At 48.4% G+C, this 21,852-nt stretch overlaps 1 protein-coding gene across 1 annotated transcript in view; it reads left to right on the top strand.

The window, feature by feature from the left end:
• The window catches only part of SH2D3A (SH2 domain containing 3A), a 29,268-nt gene that overhangs the window by 3,250 nt on the left and 4,166 nt on the right, over positions 1-21,852 (top strand). Inside the window, exons 2-10 of the mRNA XM_083593382.1 lie at positions 4,591-4,758; positions 7,423-7,536; positions 8,982-9,397; positions 10,105-10,202; positions 13,378-13,940; positions 15,947-16,062; positions 18,288-18,459; positions 19,744-19,855; positions 21,351-21,542. Coding sequence (XP_083449508.1) covers positions 4,753-4,758; positions 7,423-7,536; positions 8,982-9,397; positions 10,105-10,202; positions 13,378-13,940; positions 15,947-16,062; positions 18,288-18,459; positions 19,744-19,855; positions 21,351-21,542 — 1,789 coding nt within the window. The 5' untranslated portion in view covers positions 4,591-4,752. The remainder of the gene's footprint in view (positions 1-4,590; positions 4,759-7,422; positions 7,537-8,981; positions 9,398-10,104; positions 10,203-13,377; positions 13,941-15,946; positions 16,063-18,287; positions 18,460-19,743; positions 19,856-21,350; positions 21,543-21,852) is intronic.

The raw sequence follows: 21,852 nt of genomic DNA, 5'->3' as shown, positions 1-21,852 counted from the left end.
GGTTGTGGCGCTCATCTCGCTTTATTGGCTGAGGGAGCCAGCGTACAGCTCCCGGGCCATGTGCATAGCTGTCAACTTACAGATTTGAAAATAAGGGACCAGCAGCCTTGAAAATAAGGGACCAGCAGCCAAAATAAGGGACCTGCAGCCTCACCTGTTCCAGGCACTCCAGTCTTCCTGTCCTCCTGCAGTCTGGTCAAACTCATGTTGGTAGCTTCGAGAACACTGTCCAACCAACTTTGTAACCAGAGGTTCAACTGAATAGAATCTGAATCACATGCACCACAAGGCCTATGCAGCCTCAACTTAAGATGGCTCCCCGGTCTGGCTTTGCGCTGCAAAGTTTGCAGCAGCACGTGCAACAAAATGGCGTCCAGCATTCAAAACCACCCTCAGCTTGCATTAACTAGCCACACACAAGGCATGCAAGCTCCACCCCCCAGTTGTTCTTAGACTTCTTATTGGGTGAGCAACACAGCCAAGCAACACAGTTGGAGCCTCCCTCCTCCCTGGCTGGCAGGGAGAGGAGCTGCTTCCTTTGAAATTTAAGGGACATCATTTAAGGGACATCTATCAATAAGGGACAGCAGCGGGAAATGGCGCTGGAATAAGGGACTGTCCCTTCAAATAAGGGACACTTGACAGCTATGCATGTGGCCAGCATGACTAAGCTGCTTCTGGCAAACCAGAGCAGTGCACGGAAACACCGTTTACCTTCCCGCCGGAGTGGTACCTATTTATCTACTTGCACTTTGACGTGCTTTTGAACTGCTAGGTTGGCAGGAGCAGGGACCGAGCAACAGGAATTCACCCCGTCATGGGGATTTGAACCACCGACCTTCTGATCGGCAAGCCCTAGGCTCTGTGGTTTAACCCACAGCACCACCCGTGTTAATTCATATCAGTGAAGTGGCACAGTTTGTGTTGGGAACCTTATTCAGCTAGCCGCAATCAGGGCCGTGACCGCAATGAACCGTAGAACGACTGAGATAATAAATAACGAAATTGGGGAAGTGCCTTCTCTTTCGTGCTTCTGCCTTGTCAAGAAGAAGAAATGACTCATGGTGCTCTTAAGACGATGACACCTCAAACCCTCCTGTTATGAGGTGCGGGAACTTAGAATCATAGAATCCCAAGCTTTTTCAGGCCACCCCCCCTTGCTTCCAAAAACTCATCTGCACGCAGTGCTCCTTAACATATAAAAACAATATTTCAGAATGAAAGTTTTCACAACCCACTAAGGAAGATAATAACGCAGTAAAATTCAAAACAGTGACAATCAGTTGCACATTTATTCAAAATTCAATTTAAACTACTTAGTTTCATTAATTCAGCAATGTTAATGAACTTGATCCAGTAGTGCCAGCTTTTCAGAGGCTGATGGGCAATGACACCTCCAGGGGCCCCTGCCTCTTACTTCCCTCTTTGCCCCCCCCCCCCCGGAACACTCTCTCTCCACTTTGGGAACCACTGTTTTCGCCTCTGCAAGGCCCTCCAGTTGAGGTGGCTGCGGTTTAGAGGTATAATTAACTATTTGCTATTTATGGTCAGGCCCCTGCCTTAAAAGGATTCTCCTTTAAATGCGACACTGGGAGGATGAAAGGGAAAGGAAACTGGGGAGGAATATGCAGTTACACAGGCTTAGTTACACAGGCTTAGTGTCAATCGGAAGAGCAGAGTAAAATGCTTTCAATTAAAAAATGTGACATTAGGAGGCTGTGCCAAAGGCTTCACAGAGAAATTGTGCTTTGCGGAGGGATTAGAAAGAAGGAAGAGAGGTGGACTTGTTGTGTAGGTGTTCTGGGAGGTAGTACCAGGCATAGAGGGCAGCGTCTTTTGAGGCAGCAAGGGGACCTTGGAGAGCTGAGAGTGGGCAAGCAAAGGTCAGGGATGCATCTGGACGTTTCATTCATTCATTCATTGATTCATTCAGAAGAGCTCCCAGAGGAACTTACATATCAGGTTTTTAAAAAAAAACACACCACACACACACACACACACACACACACACACACACACATACAACAGAGCACCTGAGGTTATAGGAAGGATGTCTCTCTTTTCCGTGTCTTCAGGATAGATTATTTTTGAACCAAACGCCTTTGGAATCAATGGTCAAACCCTGGTAAGAAATGGCCACCCTCCCAATGGAATTGAAGAATCGCAGGTGGCGCTGCGGGTTAAACCACAGAGCCTAGGGCTTGCCGATCAGAAGGTCGGTGGTTCGAATCCCCGCGACAGGGTGAGCTCCCGTTCCTCGGTTGCTGCTCCTGTCAACCTAGCAGTTCGAAAGCACGTCATAGTGCAAGTAGATAAATTGGTACCGCTGCAGCGGGAAGGTAAACGGCGTTTCCGTGCGCTGCTCTGGTTCACCAGAAGCAGCTTAGTCATGCTGTCTACATGACTCGGAAGCTGTACGCTGTCTCCCTCAGCCAGTAAAGCGAGATGAGCGCCGCAACCCCAGAGTCGTCCGCGACTGGACCTAATGGTCAGGGGTACCTTTACCCTTAAGAGTTGGAAGGGACTCCAAGGGACATTTAGTCCAACCCCCTGCCTGCAATGCAGGGATCAAACTGCAGGGTTGGCTTGGTATGGTTGGATCTCCCTCCGGGGGTCCGTGTGAAGCTGTAAGCACTGCTGTGGCTATTTTCAGTGTCTGGTGATCTGGGGTGCTGCTCTGGGGCACTCAGTAAAAGGTAAAGGGGCCCCTGACCATTAGGTCCAGTCGTGGCCAACTCTGGGGTTGCGGCGCTCATCTCACTTTATTGGCCGAGGGAGCCGGCATACAGCTTCTGGGTCATGTGGCCAGCATGACTAAGCCGCTTCTGGAGAACCAGAGCAGCACACGGAAGAGCCGTTTACCTTCCTGCCGGAGCGGTACCTATTTATCTACTTGCATTTTGACGTGCTTTCAAACTGCTAGGTTGGCAGGAGCAGGGACTGAGCAACTGGAGCTCACCCCGTCATGGGGATTCGAACCACCGACCTTCTGATCGGCAAGTCCTAGGCTCTGTGGTTTAACCCACAGCGCCACCCGGGGCACTCAGTAACCTGCTCTTTTGAAGACACTGAAGATTTTAGTTGGGGGGGTGTATTGGTGAGAGAGAGAGTGAGTTAGGGAGTTCTGGGTGTATTCAAACAGGTTCTGTTGTGGTTATGTATCAGCTGTGCCTGATGTGGAAATCTACAGGATGGTAGATTTTAAGTGCTCTCCAGGAAAAAGCACACCTGGCCTGACACTGTCTGCCTGTCTGTCTGCCTGTCTGTACCTCTGGCCATCCTCCCTAAGTCAAGCTGCTTTTGCAAGGATTTCCAAAGCTGTTGCTTGTGTGGGTCCTGTGCTGAGAACAATGCGCGAAAAGGGAGCATTTCCTCTCTATTTGTGTGGCTCACCCTGGCCTCTCTCTGTGTTGATTCTGACCAGCTGGTGGAGCTGACAGTTGTGCCTATTAGCTTGGCAGTGGCAAAGTTGGCTGTGCATGTGCACATGGCGGTGTGTGTACGTGTGAGGAGGGGGTCGTGATTTGGGATTCCTTTACTCACATCTATCTGTTAGTGACAGACCCCAGGATAACTTTATTCTGAGATTGGGGCAAGGTAGGCAAGCTAGATGCACCATTCCCCCTTCTGCATCTAGTGTCTTGCTTTTTGGTTTGTAAGGCAGCATCGCTCCCTTCAGGGCCATTTAATTCAGTTGTTCTCTCTCTAGCATTCCAGGTTGATGCCTCAGGCTTGCTTGTGAGTTTATTTTGGCTGGAGCCATTCTTGCTGAATCAAATTAGACTGAAAGAGTCGATTCTGCCACCTTCACCATGTCTGTTGAAGCAAAAAAAACCATTCCCATTATCTGCTGCAAGCCTCCTATGTTTTTTCCTCATTCTCATTTTTTTATATACATTTTTATTAGTTTTTTTAGCATATCATTTCCAACAATCATTTAACATAACTTATTATCTTATACAATATTTTAGACTTCCGTCAACAACCTCTGAAGATTTTCTGTTCTTTATCACTTGTTCTGCATTTCTTAATTGCTCTATTACTTTTAATTATCATTAACTAATAATTCTCTTCATAGTCTTCCTTGCAATATTTCACATAGTTCTCCTTACAGAACTTCTTTCAGTCCTACTAGCGTAATCTGTTTATTACACTTGCTTTTCAGATAGTTCAAATATTTACTCCAGTCTTCTAAGAATCTCTGGTCCCATAGGTTTCGAATCCTTCCTGTTAATTTATCTAATTCTGCATAGTCCATTAATTTCATTTGCCATTCTTCTTTTGTCGGTAATTCTTCTTGCTTCCATTTTCCTCATTTTCTTTACTCCACTTACTGAAGTCTTCCTTGCGTGAGGGGAAATTGTACCGATCCTCTGGAATTTTTTTTTTTATTATTATCATCTTTTAAGCCAGTGTATTAATCTCTTTCTCACCCCCCCCCCCTTCTGAGGTGGATGAGTTCAGAGGGGACTTCTGGTTGTATGTGACACATTTGTGACATCGGTTTCCTATCCCTCAGTGAGTTTGTAACCTCAATCTTGTCATCACCTTTCCTGCCCCTTTAAAAGGAAGTGGTTTTTTTTTATGCAGGCTGTAGAGTCAGTGGCGGCAGGCTGGAAGTCAGTTCAGAAGCTGGCGAATGGGGAACCGGCCAGAAGTCATTTTCCGTGCAAATTGTCAGTGTTTCTGGAGGAGATAGACACACATCTACCACTGGAGAAGTTGTTTCCTCAACAAGTCATTTATTAGGAGATGATGGTATGTTACACCTTCTACTTATTTATTTCCTTTTTAAATGCATAACGGTCTTATATTCTCCAAGAAAAATCCAGGGAAAGTGTTTGGGTGGTGCCTTTCAGTGTGAGTTCAGCTCCCTTTCTGCTAGAAAATGCGAGACTCAAAACTGTTCGGCTATGGGCTTCTGTATCTGAATAGGGAGAATAGAGCATAGGTAGGCAAACTAAGGCCCGGGGGCTGGATGCGGTCCAATCGCCTTCTAAATCCAGCCCACGGATGGTCCGGGAATCCGTGTTTTTACATGAGTAGAATGTGTCCTTTTATTTAAAATGCATCTCTGGCTTATTTGTGGGGCATAGGAATTCATTCACTCCCCCCCACTAAAAAAAAAGTCTGGCCCCCAACAAAGTCTGAGGGACAGTGGACCGGCCCCCTGCTGAAAAAGTTTGCTGACCCCTGTTTAATGTGTTGTAAATGGCTTTGAGATTTTTTTCCCTTTAAAATATAAAGCAGTATAGAAATAAAATTAATAATAATAACAGTAAGTTCCATTGCAAAAAACCTGCCTAGAGATTCTGTTGTGCCGACCGTAACCCAGGTTTAAGAGGTGCCATTTGGCGATTAGCTTATATACCTGAGTTTCTAACGCTGGTCAAGGGTGGGGAAGAGGCTGTCAATGCCTGCAAATCCCAGCGCTTTACTTCCAAGTAAGAGAGAGTGCAGATACAATGAAGCCCATTTAATTGGGTTTGAGGGTGGGGCAGCATCAGAGTCCCCCCCCCCGCACTGTTGCATTCTTGGAAGCAGAAACACTCTAATCGAGCTTCTAATTCAGGTGGTACAATGGGGGCACCCAGCTAGAATGTTGCTCGGAGTGGAAATGTTTAGGAAACTTTTGAAAATGCACTTTCTGGCTGGGTTGGCAACTCTTTTTTTCCGGTCAGAACGGAACGGTCTTTCAGATTCCTATGAACAATGGTGCTACTGATCATGGCCGTGCAGCCTTAAGATTGAGAGGCGATTTTAGCTGGAAAATGTTGACCAGCTTGTTGGGCAAGGGATTCATGTCATGCCTTTTTGGCTTCCGTTTCTTCACCTGCACTGAGCCTGCTTCTGAAGACAGCACTGCTTTTATTTTCCAACACTCCTTTCCTGTTAATGGTTAATTCCATCCCTAGGCAAACAACTCTAGAAGGAGAAAGTGCTTGTTTCTTTCTGGTAGGTTGTCATGGCTCCAAGCTGCTGCTGGCTGTTATCTCTCTCCCCCCCCCCACCTGCTCAGCAGGGCCAACCCAATAAGTTTACCTGTCCCAAGCAGGTACCCTGTGAAATGGAGGGGTTAGGAGTGCACCTCTTTTACTTCTTGCAACATTGCAGAGCATGTTGGCATCACAACTATGAATAGGAATTTTGAGGTCTTAGATATGAGTTAAAATGTTCATAAGTCTACCAACCAAGCACGTACATAGATCAGCACAGGAAGACTGACCTGAAGCCATTTTGATTCCTAAACTGAGCAAATGTTTTCTCTGCAAAGTGGCAAAGCCTCCCCATTTTCTTTTCCTTCACAAATCCTGTCTTAAGGGTATGTCTGTGTTTGAATAGGGTGTGAGCCTGTGACCTGGCCCAGGAACTAAGTATTTATCATTACAAAAGACTGGCCAGGCTCCCCAGGCAATCCAATCAAGTAACCTGCCAGACAGGAGATAAACAATGACAGCAGAAAAACAACATTCAAATTTCTGTTTTAAGACCGCCTTTTCTGTGATGTAGGTATGATGTATCTGAGGCGTGGTCTTAGGTTACACCCTTTCTGTGATGTATGTATGATGTTTCTGGGGGTGGTCTTGGTCTACAGGGTGGCAATTTCAAAAGTTTTTATAAGGCCTTGCACGCCATTTTTCTGGGTTCCTCCTCCTCTCCTGCGGGTGAGGGGAGCACCCTGTTGCAACAGATCAATAAAGAACAAGCTTACTAGCTGCTTTGCTTCTCAATATTCTCTGGTTGGCCTCTGTTATTGTCTCCTACCAATAAGGAACCTATGTAAGGACTCTATATGGGCTCTTGGATACCCCATAAGGGAAAAGGGCATTTTTTGTTTACAACAGTCCACTGTCTTCTGTAATGCTTTTCCCCCATTTATATCCCACAAGAGTTCAAGATGGCGCATCTGATTCTCCCCCTCATTTAATCCCCACATCAACCCTGTGAGGTAGGCTCGACAGAGACATAAGAAAGTTACTGGCCCAAGGCCACCCACTGAGCTCCGAGGCTGAGTGGATCTCCCAGTCCTAGGTTGGGCACTTGAACCAATATGCACTGCTGGAATCTACTTATGCAGGCAACTCTCAACTTAGGCAGGGGTTGGCAGGCAAAGCCAAAATTGTGTATGGTCAAAACACATTTGCGTTCAAGGGTGGTGAGAGTGCCAAAGTCTTTATTACCCGCTTTTGACCCCCTTTTAAATATTTTTTTGCCAAGCATGTAAAGCTGAATGCGCAAAAGTTTTAAATGCACGTAAGCTACGAGTTACCTGGACTAACATTGCGGACTGTTTACGTTGTACTCTACATCAATATTTTCTTATACGCAGCTTAGCAGCTGTTTTATGTCTTGTGCCCCTTGCCTGGTTAACGCCTTCTCCTTCTTTCTTGCTCCAATTTAAAGCACTTGGCATCTGAGCAGAAGAATATGGAACTGGCTGGTGAGAAGCTGAGGAAGGAGCTGGAAGAGGAGTTGAAACTGGACCCCGAGCAACTTCGCAGCCACGCCTGGTACCACGGCTGTCTGCCACGCCAGGTAATAGCCCACAGATACTGTGGCGGTGAGCAGGAGGAGAACTTAGCAATGCTTTCCTGGGACTGTCTCTTAACTCTTGGAAAGTGTAGAAATCTGCCGGTAGTGCCCCAAACTGTTCTGAATGGCGAAGGTCTGCTTCTCCCGATGTATTCGTGATTGCTTGTGCCATTTCTCTCCCGTCCATCAACTAAGTCCTCTGCGTTGGTTCACAGCTGAATGAAACAATAACATGCAGTAGAAAATGTAGTGGAATTCAGCACGATGGTATTACTCGTAATGCCTGTCCTGCTCAACGCAAAGCCCTTTACAAAGCTGTCTTAATCCTCTTTGTCTCTTTCGGAAGTTTGAACAAAGAGGAGGAGCTGTTTCAGCACAGAGAGCAGGCACAGTGGTGGTGAAATCATAGATGAAGATGGTTCTGTGCCTCCAAAGTGTGCGGAAGCTGCAAATTCCATGTCCTCTCAAAGGGGGGGGGGGAGATCATAGAATTGTAGAGTTAGAAGGGACCCAAGCAGCCACCTAGTACAACGCCCTATAAAATCTCTTCCCACTGTGGTTTCCCTATGGCAGAGGTTTTCAATCTTTGGCAGCCTCTCTCTTCCAGACACCCTCCCTTCTGGAGGGTTCCTCCAGCCTCCTCTCCACTCTGCTTAGGAGTCCTCTGGGCAGCCACTGCTGCCGCCCCTGGTCTGTAAGCTGCCCCCCCCCCCGAAACCAGAGGCACCATTCACCTTCACAGCTTGTAGCCAGGTCTGCTGCAACAAACAGCTGTGCAGAGACATGAGAGGGCGTCAGAGGAGGGAGGGAAAGAAAGAGGGATAGAGGCCAGTGTTGCCCACGGCACCCCTGACCATCATTCAAGGCACCTCAGGGCACCATGGCACGCTGGTTGAAAACCACTGCCCTATGGGGTTATTGCATTCAGTAGCTGCAAGGTTCTCTCCTTTAATAGTTGTCCGGAAGGGAAGAGTTTTGAGGGGTGCATATTGTATCTGGCCCAGAAGGGAGATTGATATAGCTGTCAAAGGTATGAGTGTCCTATAGCAGATTTGGTCTCCTGGCAATGGACTTGCAGTACCTCCACACTGACTCCTTGGATCCTGCTAGACAACCCTCCTTTCTTGCTACAGTGGTACCTCGGGTTACAGACGCTTCAGTTACAGACGCTTCAGGTTACAGACGCCGCTAACCCAGAAATAGGAGGAGAAATAGGAGGAGAACAGAAAACGTGCTCTGGCGGCGTGGTGGCAGCGGGAGGCCCCATTAGCTAAAGCGGTACCTCAGGTTAAGAAACAGTTTCAGGTTAAGAATGGACCTCCGGAACAAATTAAGTTCTTAACCCAAGGTACCACTGCACAGTGTTTTTGCTCCTGATCCCCTCAGCCACCTCCAACCACAAACCAAGTTCCTCTCTCTCTTTCTCTCCTTTTCCATTCTGGCCTTAGGAGGCAGAGTCTCTGCTGCAGGACGACGGAGAGTTCCTCATTCGCGACTCACGGTCCAGCTCCGGCGACTACGTCCTGTCGTGCCGCTGGGGCGGCCAGGCCCTGCACTTCAAGATCATCCGCGTGGTGCTGCGCCCCCGGAAGGGCTATTCCCGCACCCTCTTCCAGTTTGAGCAGGAGCAGTTTGACAACGTGCCCGCCCTGGTGCGCTTTTACGTGGGCAATCAGAAGGCCATCTCAGATGCCTCGGGAGCCGTGGTGTCCTGGCCTGTCAACAGGAGCGTGCCCCTCCGCTGGCTGAAGGAGCGGTACAGTGACACTGGCCAACCCCCGGGGCCGGGCAGGGTGCCCCTTCGGCGCTTCAGCTTCCGTGCAGCCGCAGATGCGGAGGAGACAGGAGACGGGAGCTTGCTTCGGTGAGCAAACAATTACTGTGGGAGCTTTGTCTTGGGGGAGTTTGTGATGGTGGGCATGGCATGGCTTTCTTGTGATGCGAATCTAAGCCAGTGCCTAATGGGACTCCCAAATCCCATTCCCAGCCAGCATGGCCAAGGGTTAGGGGCAGGGCTTCCCCCCCCCAGCTAGAACTCAGTTCCAGCATCTCTCAGGTGAGTCCTGGCACCTCTCAAGTGGGCACCATTGCCATTCTAAGAGAACGAAGGAGTTGTATTTTTCTAGAAAAATAGTACTGGCTAGGGGTGAATGATAGCTGTTGTAGTTCATTGACATCTGGAGAGCCACAAGTTCCCGTGATTTAAGCAGGCCAACTTGGAGGAAGCACCACTTTTAGACCTACGTCTAAATAGCTGCGAGCAATTCCCTGGTCTCGTTCAGACGTAATGCCAAACCATAGTTCAGTGCTTCAGAGGGCCTTGGGCACGCGAGCTCCCTCCGCCCCTCCCTTCTGTCCAAGTATGAGATAAACATGTGAATTGACCTGCCTTGCGTTGTGGCTCTTGAAGCCTCGTCAGTGTGATGTCCATTTGTATGTGACTCTAAGCATTATCTGGCAGCTGGTCCACACATTCAAGTGGCTTTTCTGCAGGTTTTTGAAAGGCGGCATTGGTGGGCTGGAATGGGTTGGTCAGCCAGTCATTTCCCTCTTATCCGCCCCCCACCCCAGGACAAAAGATCGAAGTGGAAGTGACCCCAGTAGTCTAGACCAGTTGGATCGGAAGCCGTCCTTGCATGGTGCCCAGTCGGACAGCAATTTGCTGACAGGTGAGTGACGTGGAGATGGCAGGCTCAATATTAGCTTCTGTTTGTAATGCTGGAGGTGGGTAAGCAATGGTAAAAGTTCAGTGCAGTTATTACTAGACTTAAAAGAGGCAAGCTGTTAAGTTTTCATCAGCTTTCTGGGATGTTTTCCACTGTCCAGTTGTTCTTGGGCTTGTTGATCAGAAGGTCAGCGGTTTGAATCCGCTCGATTGGGTGAGCTCCTGTTGTTTTGTCCCAGCTTCTGCCAACCTAGTAGTTTGAAAGCACACCAGTGCAAGTAGATAGATAGGTACTGCTGTGGCTGGAAGGTAAATGGCGTTTCCGTGTGCTCTGGCACTCGTCACAGTGTCCCACTGCACCAGAAGCGGATTAGTCATGCTGGCCACATGACCTGGAAAGCTGTCTGTGGACAAACACCAGCTCCCTTAGCCTGAAGTGAGATGCACGCCGCAACCCTGTAGTCGCCTTTGACTGGACTTATCTGTCCAGGAGTCCTTAACCTCTTTATCTTTACCTTCTGTCATCCAGCTTGAAAATAGACATGATGTTTCACTTTTTATTTTTTCATGCAAAAGGAGAGATTTTTATTCTGTTTAAAAATCATGGAATTTACCAATGAAAAAACAACAACCCAACAAGGTCCTACTTTAATGGGTTGAGAGCAGAAGCAACAACAACAAAAAATCCAAACCACACTTCAGAACCAGAGTAAATCATGGATTGTTTCTCCTAGGTTGTAAATCTTGGAATTTTGACGAACAGCCCTCCTTGAGCTGTTTTGCTTATTTATTTAGAAGAGGTATATGAGGACAGCAGTTGTTGCTGCTGGAATGGGTGCCAATTGAGAAGGACAGCTGGGTCACAGAATCATAGAATTTTAGAGTTGGAAGGCACCCCGGGTTCATCTAGTCCAACCCCCTGAAATGCAGGAATCTTTTGCCCAACAACCCTAAGATTAAGAGTCTCATGCTCTACTGACTGGGTAAAGCAGTGGGCACCGTTTCAGCTCTACGATAACCCAGATTTGGATATTTGAATATCAGCATCATTGGCCAAGGACTAATACGATGACCTGGGTTTGATGGGCATAATTTGAGAGTTGGAGCTTACTGCCTGTCAGGCTGCAGAGGAACCAACCCCCACAGCCGGTTGCCAGGATCCAGGTTGGATTTGATTTAAATCAAATCGATTTGAATCACTAGTCAGTAAGACTTCAAAATACATAGACAGATAATTATGAAATTATCGTGAGATTTAATAAGTTAACTGTTCATATTTGGACAACTTTTCTGCTGTACTTTATTGGAAGGAGAAAAACAACCATTTCCTTAATAACAATTTAAACAATTTATTTAACTAAAACACTAAAACTTATAGCATATGCATCCATGTTTGTTAACTGATGTGGTTAAACGGTTTGGTTTTTTAAAAAACAAACAAACAAACTTCGACTGAGTTTTAGCACAGATGAAAAACTTAAAACAAATCCTTATTTCCTGATGAATAACCTTTGGACCTTAATGTAACTTAAATAGAAAACTATCTTTAGAAAGATTTTTCATCCAAAAGCATTTTATTTTAAAAATACAATTTAAATTTTTAAAAATCCATTTAAATAAAAAATATATATCCTAATTTAAAAAAAATATTGGTTTTTAATTTTTTTTAAAAAAAAATCACTGATTTTTATCCACCCTGCCAGGAACGGATAAGACATGGAAAAGTCCTTACCATCTACTTTGTATTCAATATTTACAGAGAAAGGCTTGGGAATGTAGCCTCTTGGAATAATGGCGTTGTCCCGGGTCAATCTCCACCCCCCTTCTCTCCCACTTCCTCATTCGTCAGCTGAGGGCCCTTTGCTTCTGAGTCCTTTGCTCTCCTACTTTTAAGGCTCACCAGGTTCTGGGAGATGGCAGGTCTGGAACATAACTGTCAACTGTCCCTTATTTGGCAGGAAACTCCTTATCCCAGCGCCCTTTCCCGCTGCTGTCCCGGATTGATGATGTCCCTTAAATTTCCTGGGTTTCATGCTCGCCCAGCTCAGGAGGGAAGCAATGGCTCGGGGTCCTCCGCCTCGAGAGAGAGAGTGTGCATGAGCTGCCGCGTCTCCGTCTCTCCCTTTCCCCCCTCAGGGGCGTGTCATGAGATGGGTGGCGGCGGGCGGGCAGGCAGGCAGCCCCTCTCTTGTGAGACTTCCGCCGCGCTGCCAGGGGGAGCCAGAGGTGGTGGTGGCGGTTGCGGCTGAGGAGGTGGCCTGAGGGAGAAGGAAGAGGAGAGGATGGGGAGGGACGCAGAAGGGTGGTGCTTCAGTGGCCGCTGTGGTGCTGCAACCGCCTCATGCCGGGCTTACGGGCAGCGTGGGCGAGAGTCTCTCTCCCTGCTTCCCTCTCTCTCGGGTGGGGAAGGGCCGATGGAACTCCTCGCGCCAGGACAACGGCAGCCCCGACGTGCTGCTTAGCATACCCTCCAACCAGTGCAGCATCTTAATGTAGTGATTTTCCCCTCTGCATCCCTTTCATAACGCTATTTTTATAAATCATTTGTCCATCCATGGTTCAAATTTTTACTACAAGTTTTCTGTCAATCCTACCAATGTATGTAACGCTTTACAATAGCTTTTCAACTAAATTATAAACTTTCCCCATTCTTTATGAAAGAGGTCCTCTTCCTGGTTTCTAATTCTGCCTGAAAGCTTTGCCATCTCGACGTCGTTCATCAGTTTTGTCTGCCACTCTTCTTTGGTGGGAGTTGTAGACCCTTAGGATCATCTAGTCCAACCCCCTGCAAAACACAGTCGCAGCAAAAGCAGCATGGCTCCATCAGTGCCGGATTTCTGTATAAGCTAAGCCAAAATCCCTTATTTTGGCTGCTGATCCCTTATTTTCGAGGCTGCTGGTCCCTTATTTTCAAATCTAAGTTGACAGCTATGGTCTGCAATGCTTTCTAGTGATAACGTGTCAGCCAGCTGCTCCGTCTCTGCCTCATTTTCTCCCATTATTTCCCTACTTTCCCCCTCATCGTCCTCTGAGCTGTGATGCCCCTCAAACCCCTGTTGTAATTCTGAACTGTCTTCTTCTGCAAGGTTCAGGCTGGGCAGGCGGTCTCCACCATTCCTCCTCTGCCCAGTCCCTGACGCTGCGTGGACTTAGCGCCTGTTCTTTCTTCTGACCTACAGGTAGCCCAGAAACATCACCTGGAGCCCAGGACCGGTGCCAGCTCCCTCCCCTGTCTCCTGCCTTCCGCACAGGCAGCGACCCTGTCCTGCGGCCCAACGCCCTGAAGCCTCGCCCACTGGGAGGTCCACCATTGAGCGGCTCTGAGGGACGGCTCCACTCCAAGGCTCCACCCAAGCCTTTGAGGGCCCCATCCATGCTGGTGAGCGACTACTGTGAACTGGTTCCCAAGGCTCCCGAAGGCCCCGGGAGCCACGTGGAACGTCTACGGAAGGAAGAACGGTGGCGGGGCCAGGCCTACATCACAGAGACGTCCTTTGGGTTCCTGGACACGGACGGGGCACCTTCTACCCTCCCCGACACGACGGAGGCTGCCGAGGAGCCAGAATTCGAATGGCCCCTGGTGGAGACCACCTCCTCCTTCCAGCCTCGCCACTTCAAGTCGCTGCTCTTGGCCCCTGACAACAAACCCCTGGAGCCCAGCGCCCTAAAACGTCTCAAGGACCTGTTTGCCCAGCACGACTGCCGGGCAACTGCCCTACACATTCTCCAGGTAGACTGCCAGGTGAGAGAGACCAGCGGCAGGTGGGCGGGGGACACACGACAACAACTTTTCACTTTACCATTCGTCCCTGTGATCTCCTGCCCCCACCTCAAGTATGGTACATTTTGGGCCTTTTATAGATGATTGGTTTTGTCCAAACATGTCCTGAGAGCTCACTGCTGAGATGGGACTTGAATGCTGATCTGTAGTATGTTCTCTGCCGCACCACCACTGTGGAGGTGGGTTTTTTTGGTAGGGGGGTGGATTCCCCTTCTCACAATGGGGTAGGGGCTAAATCTAGGCAGGAGACCTGGCGTCCAGCTCAGTATCATGGCTGGGCAATATCTGGTTTTCAGTATTGCAGTATATCACCAGTTAAACACCTCAATATACTGATACAGTGGTACCTCGGGTTACAGACACTTCAGGTTACAGACGCTTCAGGTTACAGACTCCACTAACTCAGAAATAGTACCTCGGGTTAAGAACTTTGCTTCAGGATGAGAACAGAAATCGCGCAGCAGTAGCGGGAGGCCCCATTAGCTAAAGTGGTGCTTCAGGTTAAGAACAGTTTCAGGTTAATAACGGATCTCCGGAATGAATTAAGTACGTAACCAGAGGTACCACTGTGCATTATAATATCTGAAATGAGAATGGCACTATGGAGAGGCGTTGGCTGGCTTTGCAGTTTTTCCCACATTGTGATTTCTACAATAGCGCATACACACAAACACACACACTATGATTTGCCAGGTCAAAAATTATGCAAATGATATCATGATATGAACTTCAAACCAGTTTTGGGTGATATATCCATATATCACCCAGCCCTATTCTAAGCTGGGGGTGAGGGTGGTTCTATTTTTGCCCAAAGTTGTTGAGCTCCCCCCGACCCCCCATCGAAATCTACACTTTCGACATGGGTTGCTATACATCAGGATTTTCCCGGACATTTCAGCGAAATGCAGAATAGAATCTCTTCTCGGCCCATAAGCATAAATTGGAACGCTTTCGCTCTTTTTAAGATGATGCAAAAACTGACAGATGGACTGTGCCAAGAGCTTTTGTCGACTGGCTAGACCATCGTTTATGTGACCAGCTGCTCTGTGGCTCACAAAAGCTGATATCTTTGTTGGCCTACAAAATGCCCGAAGACACTGTTGTTTTTACTGTAACAGTCTGACACACTGCTATCCTTCTGAAACCCACTCACAGTCCATCCTAGATGGTAAAAGTAAAATAAACTAAATAATTAAGGATGAGACCTGCCTTGGTTAAGAGGTAGGTAACCTTTGTCTTTAGTACATCTCAAGACAGAGAGAGAGATGCATGGTGTTGCCCTGAGAACTAAACAGGACAAGGTGTTTTACTTTTCTTTAAAAATCAATGAATAAATCTCGGAGCAGAAAGCTTTGGAGCCAAGATTTCCCTTCCTTCAGCCCTCTTGCTTATTCTTGCACACATGCTATTTAAGGCACTGTTTTAATTTGGTTTAACAAAATAAAGCTGCCTCATTCTGAAGAGATAGGTTTGCTTTTAAGCCAGAGATTCATTGTGAAGTTTTAAAAAGCCTTATGAAGGCAATGGAGAGTCATGAGATTGGAGCTGTGTGGAAGTGATGTGGGGAAGGCTGACTCGTTTTTAAATGGAAAAAAATGCATGTGGGTTGCATTTTTGCATTCCTACGTAGTGCAACATTCAAAGAAATGTTCTGATTCCTAAAATGCCTGATCCCTCCTTGCTCTAATGGACCAGGGAAGGTTCTCACACATTGGGCCCCAAAAATGATGATTTTACTACCACATTGTGTTCGCATTTGGTTCTTGGGTGCCCACCTGAGCAATTCTCATTGTGCATCTCCAGTCACAGAAAGCGGATTTTTATGCTTGCTTACCTCAGCTGGGAAGCACGATAACTGTGGCAGCCCACAAGGGAAACTGGCCTGGGGAGCGGAATGGAGGGAGGGAGGCCATTGGCTGCCTCAAGTTCCTCACCCTTTCCCCAAAATGTGCTCCTCTATTCTTCAGGTTGCCAGAATCATTGGAGTGTCCAAGGAGCAGCGGCGGGCGATGGGGGTCAGCTCAGGTCTGGAACTCATAACCCTCCCTCAAGGGCATCAGCTGCGGAAAGACCTGCTGGAAAGGTATTGACATTTGGGAGTGGGCAATGGAGCAGACACGGGTGGCGCTATGGGTTAAACCACAGAGCCTAGGGCTTGCCGATCAGAAGGTCAGCGGTTCGAATCCCTGCGACAGGGTGAGCTCCCATTGCTCAGTCCCAGCTCCTGCCAACCTACTTGCACGTCAAAGTGCAAGTAGATAAATAGGTACCACTCCGGTGGGAAGGTAAACGGAGTTTCCGTGCGGTGCTCTGGTTCGCTTGAAGCAGCTTAGTCATGCTGGCCACATCCGTGCGATGCTCTGGTTCGCTTGAAGCAGCTTAGTCATGCTGGCCACATGACCTGGAAGCTGTATGCCGGCTCCCTCGGCCAGTAAAGCGAGATGAGCGCCGCAACCCCAGAGTCGTCCATGACTGGACCTAATGGTCAGGGGTCCCTTTACCCTTTACCTTTAATGGGACAGACCCTACAAGAGGGGAGGGTGGCATTCCTAAGATGACCACAGCTACCCCAGGAGTTGGTTGCTTGTGGCTCATGCAATTGCTCTGTGTATTTGTGTGTATGAGAGAGAGAGAGTGCGCGCGTGCGGGGGGCAACCAAGTCAGTATGGAAATTGTAAACTTTGCTAATGAATGTATTGGGAGGCGGAAAAGAATTTTTCTAGGCTGAGTGTTCATGGGGCCCTGAAATACTTTTGTGTGTGTTGGCTGCATTTTTCCTCCTTCTAGGGCTTGAGATGAGTATGCAGAGCTGTTTGCCAAGTGGAAACATGTTTGAGTGGGAAATCCAGCAAGGGAAAATCCAGCAGGAGGGTTTTTACGGGGAGTCACCCAGCCTCTGGCCAGACAGAGCTCCAAATAAATAGCTAACTTAGCACTGTGATCTTGTAACTACTCAGTGAGAGGTTACCGCTTGGTAACTTGTTGACTGTATTCACTTGAATAGTCTGAGCAGCAACAGCAGCACAATCCTCTATATGCACAATGTTGAGTTTCACACCTGGGCTGTGATGTGATTCTGGCTAATCTGAAAACCTGAGTGGTTCCCCCAAGACTAGAAATCACACGTGCAAAATTTAAAGCCTTGAGAGTTGAAACATTTGTGGTGGGAAATTCAAGGTGTGGAATTGAAATTGAAGTGTTTGCCAGACAGGCCTCAAGCCCTCTCCCTACCACATAACTGCTGCTGTGCTCCTGAGTTTGGAATGTTTACTTATTAAAATTTATGCTACACCTTTTTGATACGGTGGAGTGGCTAAGAGGCTAAGGATTTGGGGATGTGTCTGGTTCTGAGTTCACGCGGTGCCTTAGGCAGACTCTCTCAATGTCAGCCCCACAGCTGCAATAGGGGACTAATCCTACTTGCCTACCTTGCAAGCAGGGGTGCCAACTTGAATAAAATATTTTTTGGGGGGGAGGTAAGCCCCACCCCACATAATCACATGATATGCACACACACCATTTGAGTGGCAATGCCCATCAACATTGGTGGGGACAACCTCCTCAAATATTTTATTGGGGGGGGGGGAACAAAGGGACCTCAGCCCCCAAGAATTCGCTCCTGTGTCTGCAAGGGTTTGCAATATAATGTGATTGTGATGCTACTTGATCACTCAGCAGTAGTATAAAATTCTGTTCTTCTGCTGGTAGGTGATGGGATTAAGAATTTCCTGAATTATGGGTATATTCAAACACATTTAGCATTGGATAAGATGGGAGTAAGGGATGCGGGTGGTGCTGTGGTCTAAGCCACTAAGCCTAGGGCTTGCCGATTGGAAGGTCGGCAGTTCGAATCCCTGTGACAGGGTGAGCTCCTGTTGCTCGGTCCCAGCTCCTGCCCACCTAGCAGTTCAAAAGCACGTCAGAGTGCAAGTAGATAAATAGGTACTGCTGTGGCGGGAAGGTAAACGGTGTTTCCGTGCGCTGTTCTGGTTTCGCCAGAAGTGGCTTAGTCATGCTGGCCACATGACCTGGAAGCTGTCTGTGGACAAATGCTGGCTCCCTCGGCCTATAGAGCGAGATGAGTGTGCAACCCCAGAGTTGACCGCGACTGGACCTAACAGTCAGGGGTACCTTTACCTTTAAGATGTCCATTTTCTGTGGCGCAGCACCCTCTTGTGGTGATTTCATGGGAGGACAAAATAAAACTCTAATTAATCTGTCCTTGCGTCTGGGCGAGACTGTGTTTGTTTTGAGGGCAGCAGCGACCCCTGTCTGCCCACTCAAGATTCCCCCTTTGCCAACCCTCAGGCACCACCTCATCGCTCTGGGCATCGCTGTGGACATCCTAGGCTGCACAGGGTCCCCAGCTGAGCGGGCAGCCATTCTGCACAAGATCATTCAGCTGGCGGTGGAGCTGTGGACGTCAGCGGGGGACCTCTTTGCCCTCTCTGCTGTGATGAAAGCCTTGCAGCTGCCGCAGGTGAGAGATGAGTAGGGGAGTGAAATGAAGAGTAAGGCATTTTCCAACACTCTGGTCATGGGATCTGCTGCAGGGGATGCAAAGCCAAGGCTGTGGAGCAGCTGTTTGCCCAGAAGGATTGTGTAGTGGGCCACAGACAAGCGTGACCCTTCAGAAAAGCTAGCCCTACTCGCACTTTGTGTGTTGTGGGGGCCTGACTTGCTGTTAGATGGCTGTCGTGATCTCTCCTCCCCTCAAACCACTTTCATCTGAAAAACAAGTATCAAGTTTCTGGGCCTCACTGAAGGGTGTACAGTGGTACCTCGGGTTACATACGCTTCAGGTTACAGACTCCACTAACCCAGAAATAGTACCTCGGGTTAAGAACTTTGCTTCAGGATGAGAACAGAAATCGTGCAGTGGCGGCACGGCAGCAGCAGGAGGCCCCATTAGCTAAAGTGGTGCTTCAGGTTAAGAACAGTTTCAGGTTAAGAACGGACCTCCGGAACGAATTAAGTACGTAACCAGAGGTACCATTGTAATGTACTTTAGAACATGAGAGTGTGGGTATTTTAACAGAGCCATGTTTCCTCAGAATTGGGAGACTTCATCCCAGTTGTCAACATCCTTCTTGAATTCTTCTGATGTTTCATTAAAAAGTCCCTGCTCGTGGCATATACAAAGTTATACCTCAATAAATCTGCACGTGCTGATAATGCCAGCCCTTATTTTGGTCCTGAACTTGCCATTCAAGGCCAAGAGGTTTCGGGCTCAGAAAAAAAATGTGCAGATTAATGCTAGTGAAAGGGATTGAATTTGAATTTGCCCAACCACAGGTGTGAATATAGGAGCAGCCCTGGCTGTTATGCAGAAGCTTGCATACAGACCTATTAACCCCCTTGTGTGGATTTAACACATTTCCATCCTATATATCAGGGGTAGGCAACGTAAGGCCCTTGGGCTGGATGCGGCCCAATCGCCTTCTCAATCTGGCCCACGGATGGTCTGGGAATCAGCGTGTTTTTACATGAGTAGAATGTGTGCTTTTATTTAAAATGCATCTCTGGGTTATTTGTGGGGCATAGGAATTCGTTCATTCCCCCCCCCCCAATAGTCCGGCCTCCCACATGGTCTGAGGGATGGTGGACTGGCCCACGGCTGAAAAAGGTTGCTGACCCCTGCCCTGCTGTATATCCTCAACAGAGCTCTGTGTGTTACCAGGCCAGTCGCCCAGGTCTTTTTGCGACACAGAAGTCTGTGCTGGTAGCTGGTCCAGTAAGTTTGACTCTGCTTCTCCCTCTACAGATCACACGACTGGAGCAAACATGGAGGCACCTGCGCCAGAACCACACGCAGAGCGCCATCACTTTTGAGAAGATGTTGAAGCCTCTCATGGGGTGCCTGAACCGGGCTGAAGGTGAGGCCTCTTAGCCATTTTGACGGAGGCATGCCTTGAGGATGCAGAACATGGTGTCTACGTGATGACATGGTTCTATGGCTCCCTTTCCACATGCTTGAACCTAGTTGTGGTTTGCAGCTGTCGCACGGTGTACAGCCCTACAGACGTTTATTTTTGTGGCCTCCACATGGGAGGCTATGATGTTTGGATCTTCTGCCTGTGCCACAGTTCACAGGAAGGGCTTTGCTAGAACCATAGAATTGTAGAGTTGGAAGGGACCTATTAAAAACCATTTGGTACCCTTCTGGAACCTTCCGTTTCCATGCTTTGGTACTAAACACTATGGCAGCTCTTGGCTTGTCATTGCAGCCCCCCCCCCCCATCTCAAGGTCAGGTCACTTTTGTACCCGCCTCTCAACATGCAGAAGGCGATGTTTGGCTACAGCCCCATTTACATGGCGGCCCAGGAAGAAAAAGCCTGTGCAGGGTGAGCTGGGGGTGATGTGAACGCATTGCTGCCTCCCCATCTTGGAAGTAGGTGTGGATGGAGGCAACTACCGTACTTTTCGCTCTATAGGACACACTTTTTCCCCTCTAAAAATTAAGGGGAAATGTGTGTGCGTCCTATGGAGCGAATGCAGGCTCCTTGGCTTCAGCGATAGCAATGCGAAGCCTCCGAAGGGCAGAGGGAGTGCTCCCTCCGCGCTCTGGAGGCTTCACGTTGCTTTCGCTTTCCGACCCCTCTCGCTGTCCAGGCTTCAGGGATAGCCGCCTGAAGCCTTCGGAGCGCAGCGTGAGTTCCCACTGTGCTCCACAGGCTTCAGGTTCCTTTCGCTGAAGCCAGGAGAATCTTGCTCTCCCGGCTTCAGCAGAGAGGGAGAGCTGCGCAGCGCCCCTTCAGCCAAGCGGGAGGAGAAATGGAAGGGGCTCCATTTCTCCTGCCGCTTCGCTGAAGGGGCGCTGAGCAGAGGGGGAGATTTTTTTTTTCTTGTTCTCCCCCTCTAAAACAAGGTGGGTCCTATGGTCTGGTGCGTCCTATAGAGCGAAAAATACGGTACCTTGCCTCTGGCTGGGGACCACTCTGTAGGCTCCCCCTGCAGTTGGATGACACCCAGATGAATATGCGCACAGGCTCTTGGAGAAACATTTCATCTTTCCTATATACTTGCATCTAATATACCATTGCTCTCCTACTGTCTCCTGAAGCTCCATTTTTTGTTTTTTTTAAAAAAGCACTCTTAATTTTCTTACTGAGCTCTCAATTGAAGCAGCAGCATTTTTGAGAATTTGCACAAGTCAGCCTGTTAGTCAGCGCTGTCTGCTATGACCGATGGCAACTCCTTAAGGTCTTTCCCATTAGAAAAATGCTCCTGGGGTCCTTTTAACTAGAGATGTCAGGAATCGAACACAGAACTTCTGCCTGCAAGGCATGGGCTTTTCTAGTTGTGGCCCCTTCCATTTTTCATTTTTTAAAAATAATTTAATTACAGTGATTTGTGCTTCTGCCCCACAGGGAATTCAGTCCCCACCCTGAAGGAGGTTGCAGTTCCCCACATCCTGCCCCTCCTCTGCATTATGGAAGGAGAAGAAGTCTGGGGTAGCAACGAGGAGACCTGTGACGCTCTTCTACGGACACTGGAAGCAGCTCGGTTCATGGCCACCAATGCCAGTGCCTACCGAATCAGCGCTGAAGCAAAGCTCCAAGGTAGGGTAGCTCTTGACAGTACAGATGGGCCCAAGCCTGGCCAGAGGTTGGCAGCTTCATCCCTTTACAGTCTCATTTTGTGCTCAGGTTAGGGTACAGTGGTACCTTGGGTTAAGTACTTAATTCGTTCCGGAGGTCCGTACTTAACCTGAAACTGTTCTTAACCTGAAGCACCACTTTAGCTAATGGGGCCTCCTGATGCTGCCGCGCCGCCGGAGCATGATTTCTGTTCTCATCCTGAAGCAAAGTTCTTAACCTGAAACACTATTTCTGGGTTAGCAGGGTCTATACCCTGAAGCATATGTAACCC

Source organism: Podarcis filfolensis (assembly GCF_964270895.1).
Source record: "Podarcis filfolensis genome assembly, chromosome: 17".
NCBI lineage: Eukaryota > Metazoa > Chordata > Lepidosauria > Squamata > Lacertidae > Podarcis > Podarcis filfolensis.
The sequence above is the reverse complement of the archived record's forward strand: the minus strand, read 5'-3'. Positions and strand labels throughout refer to the sequence as shown.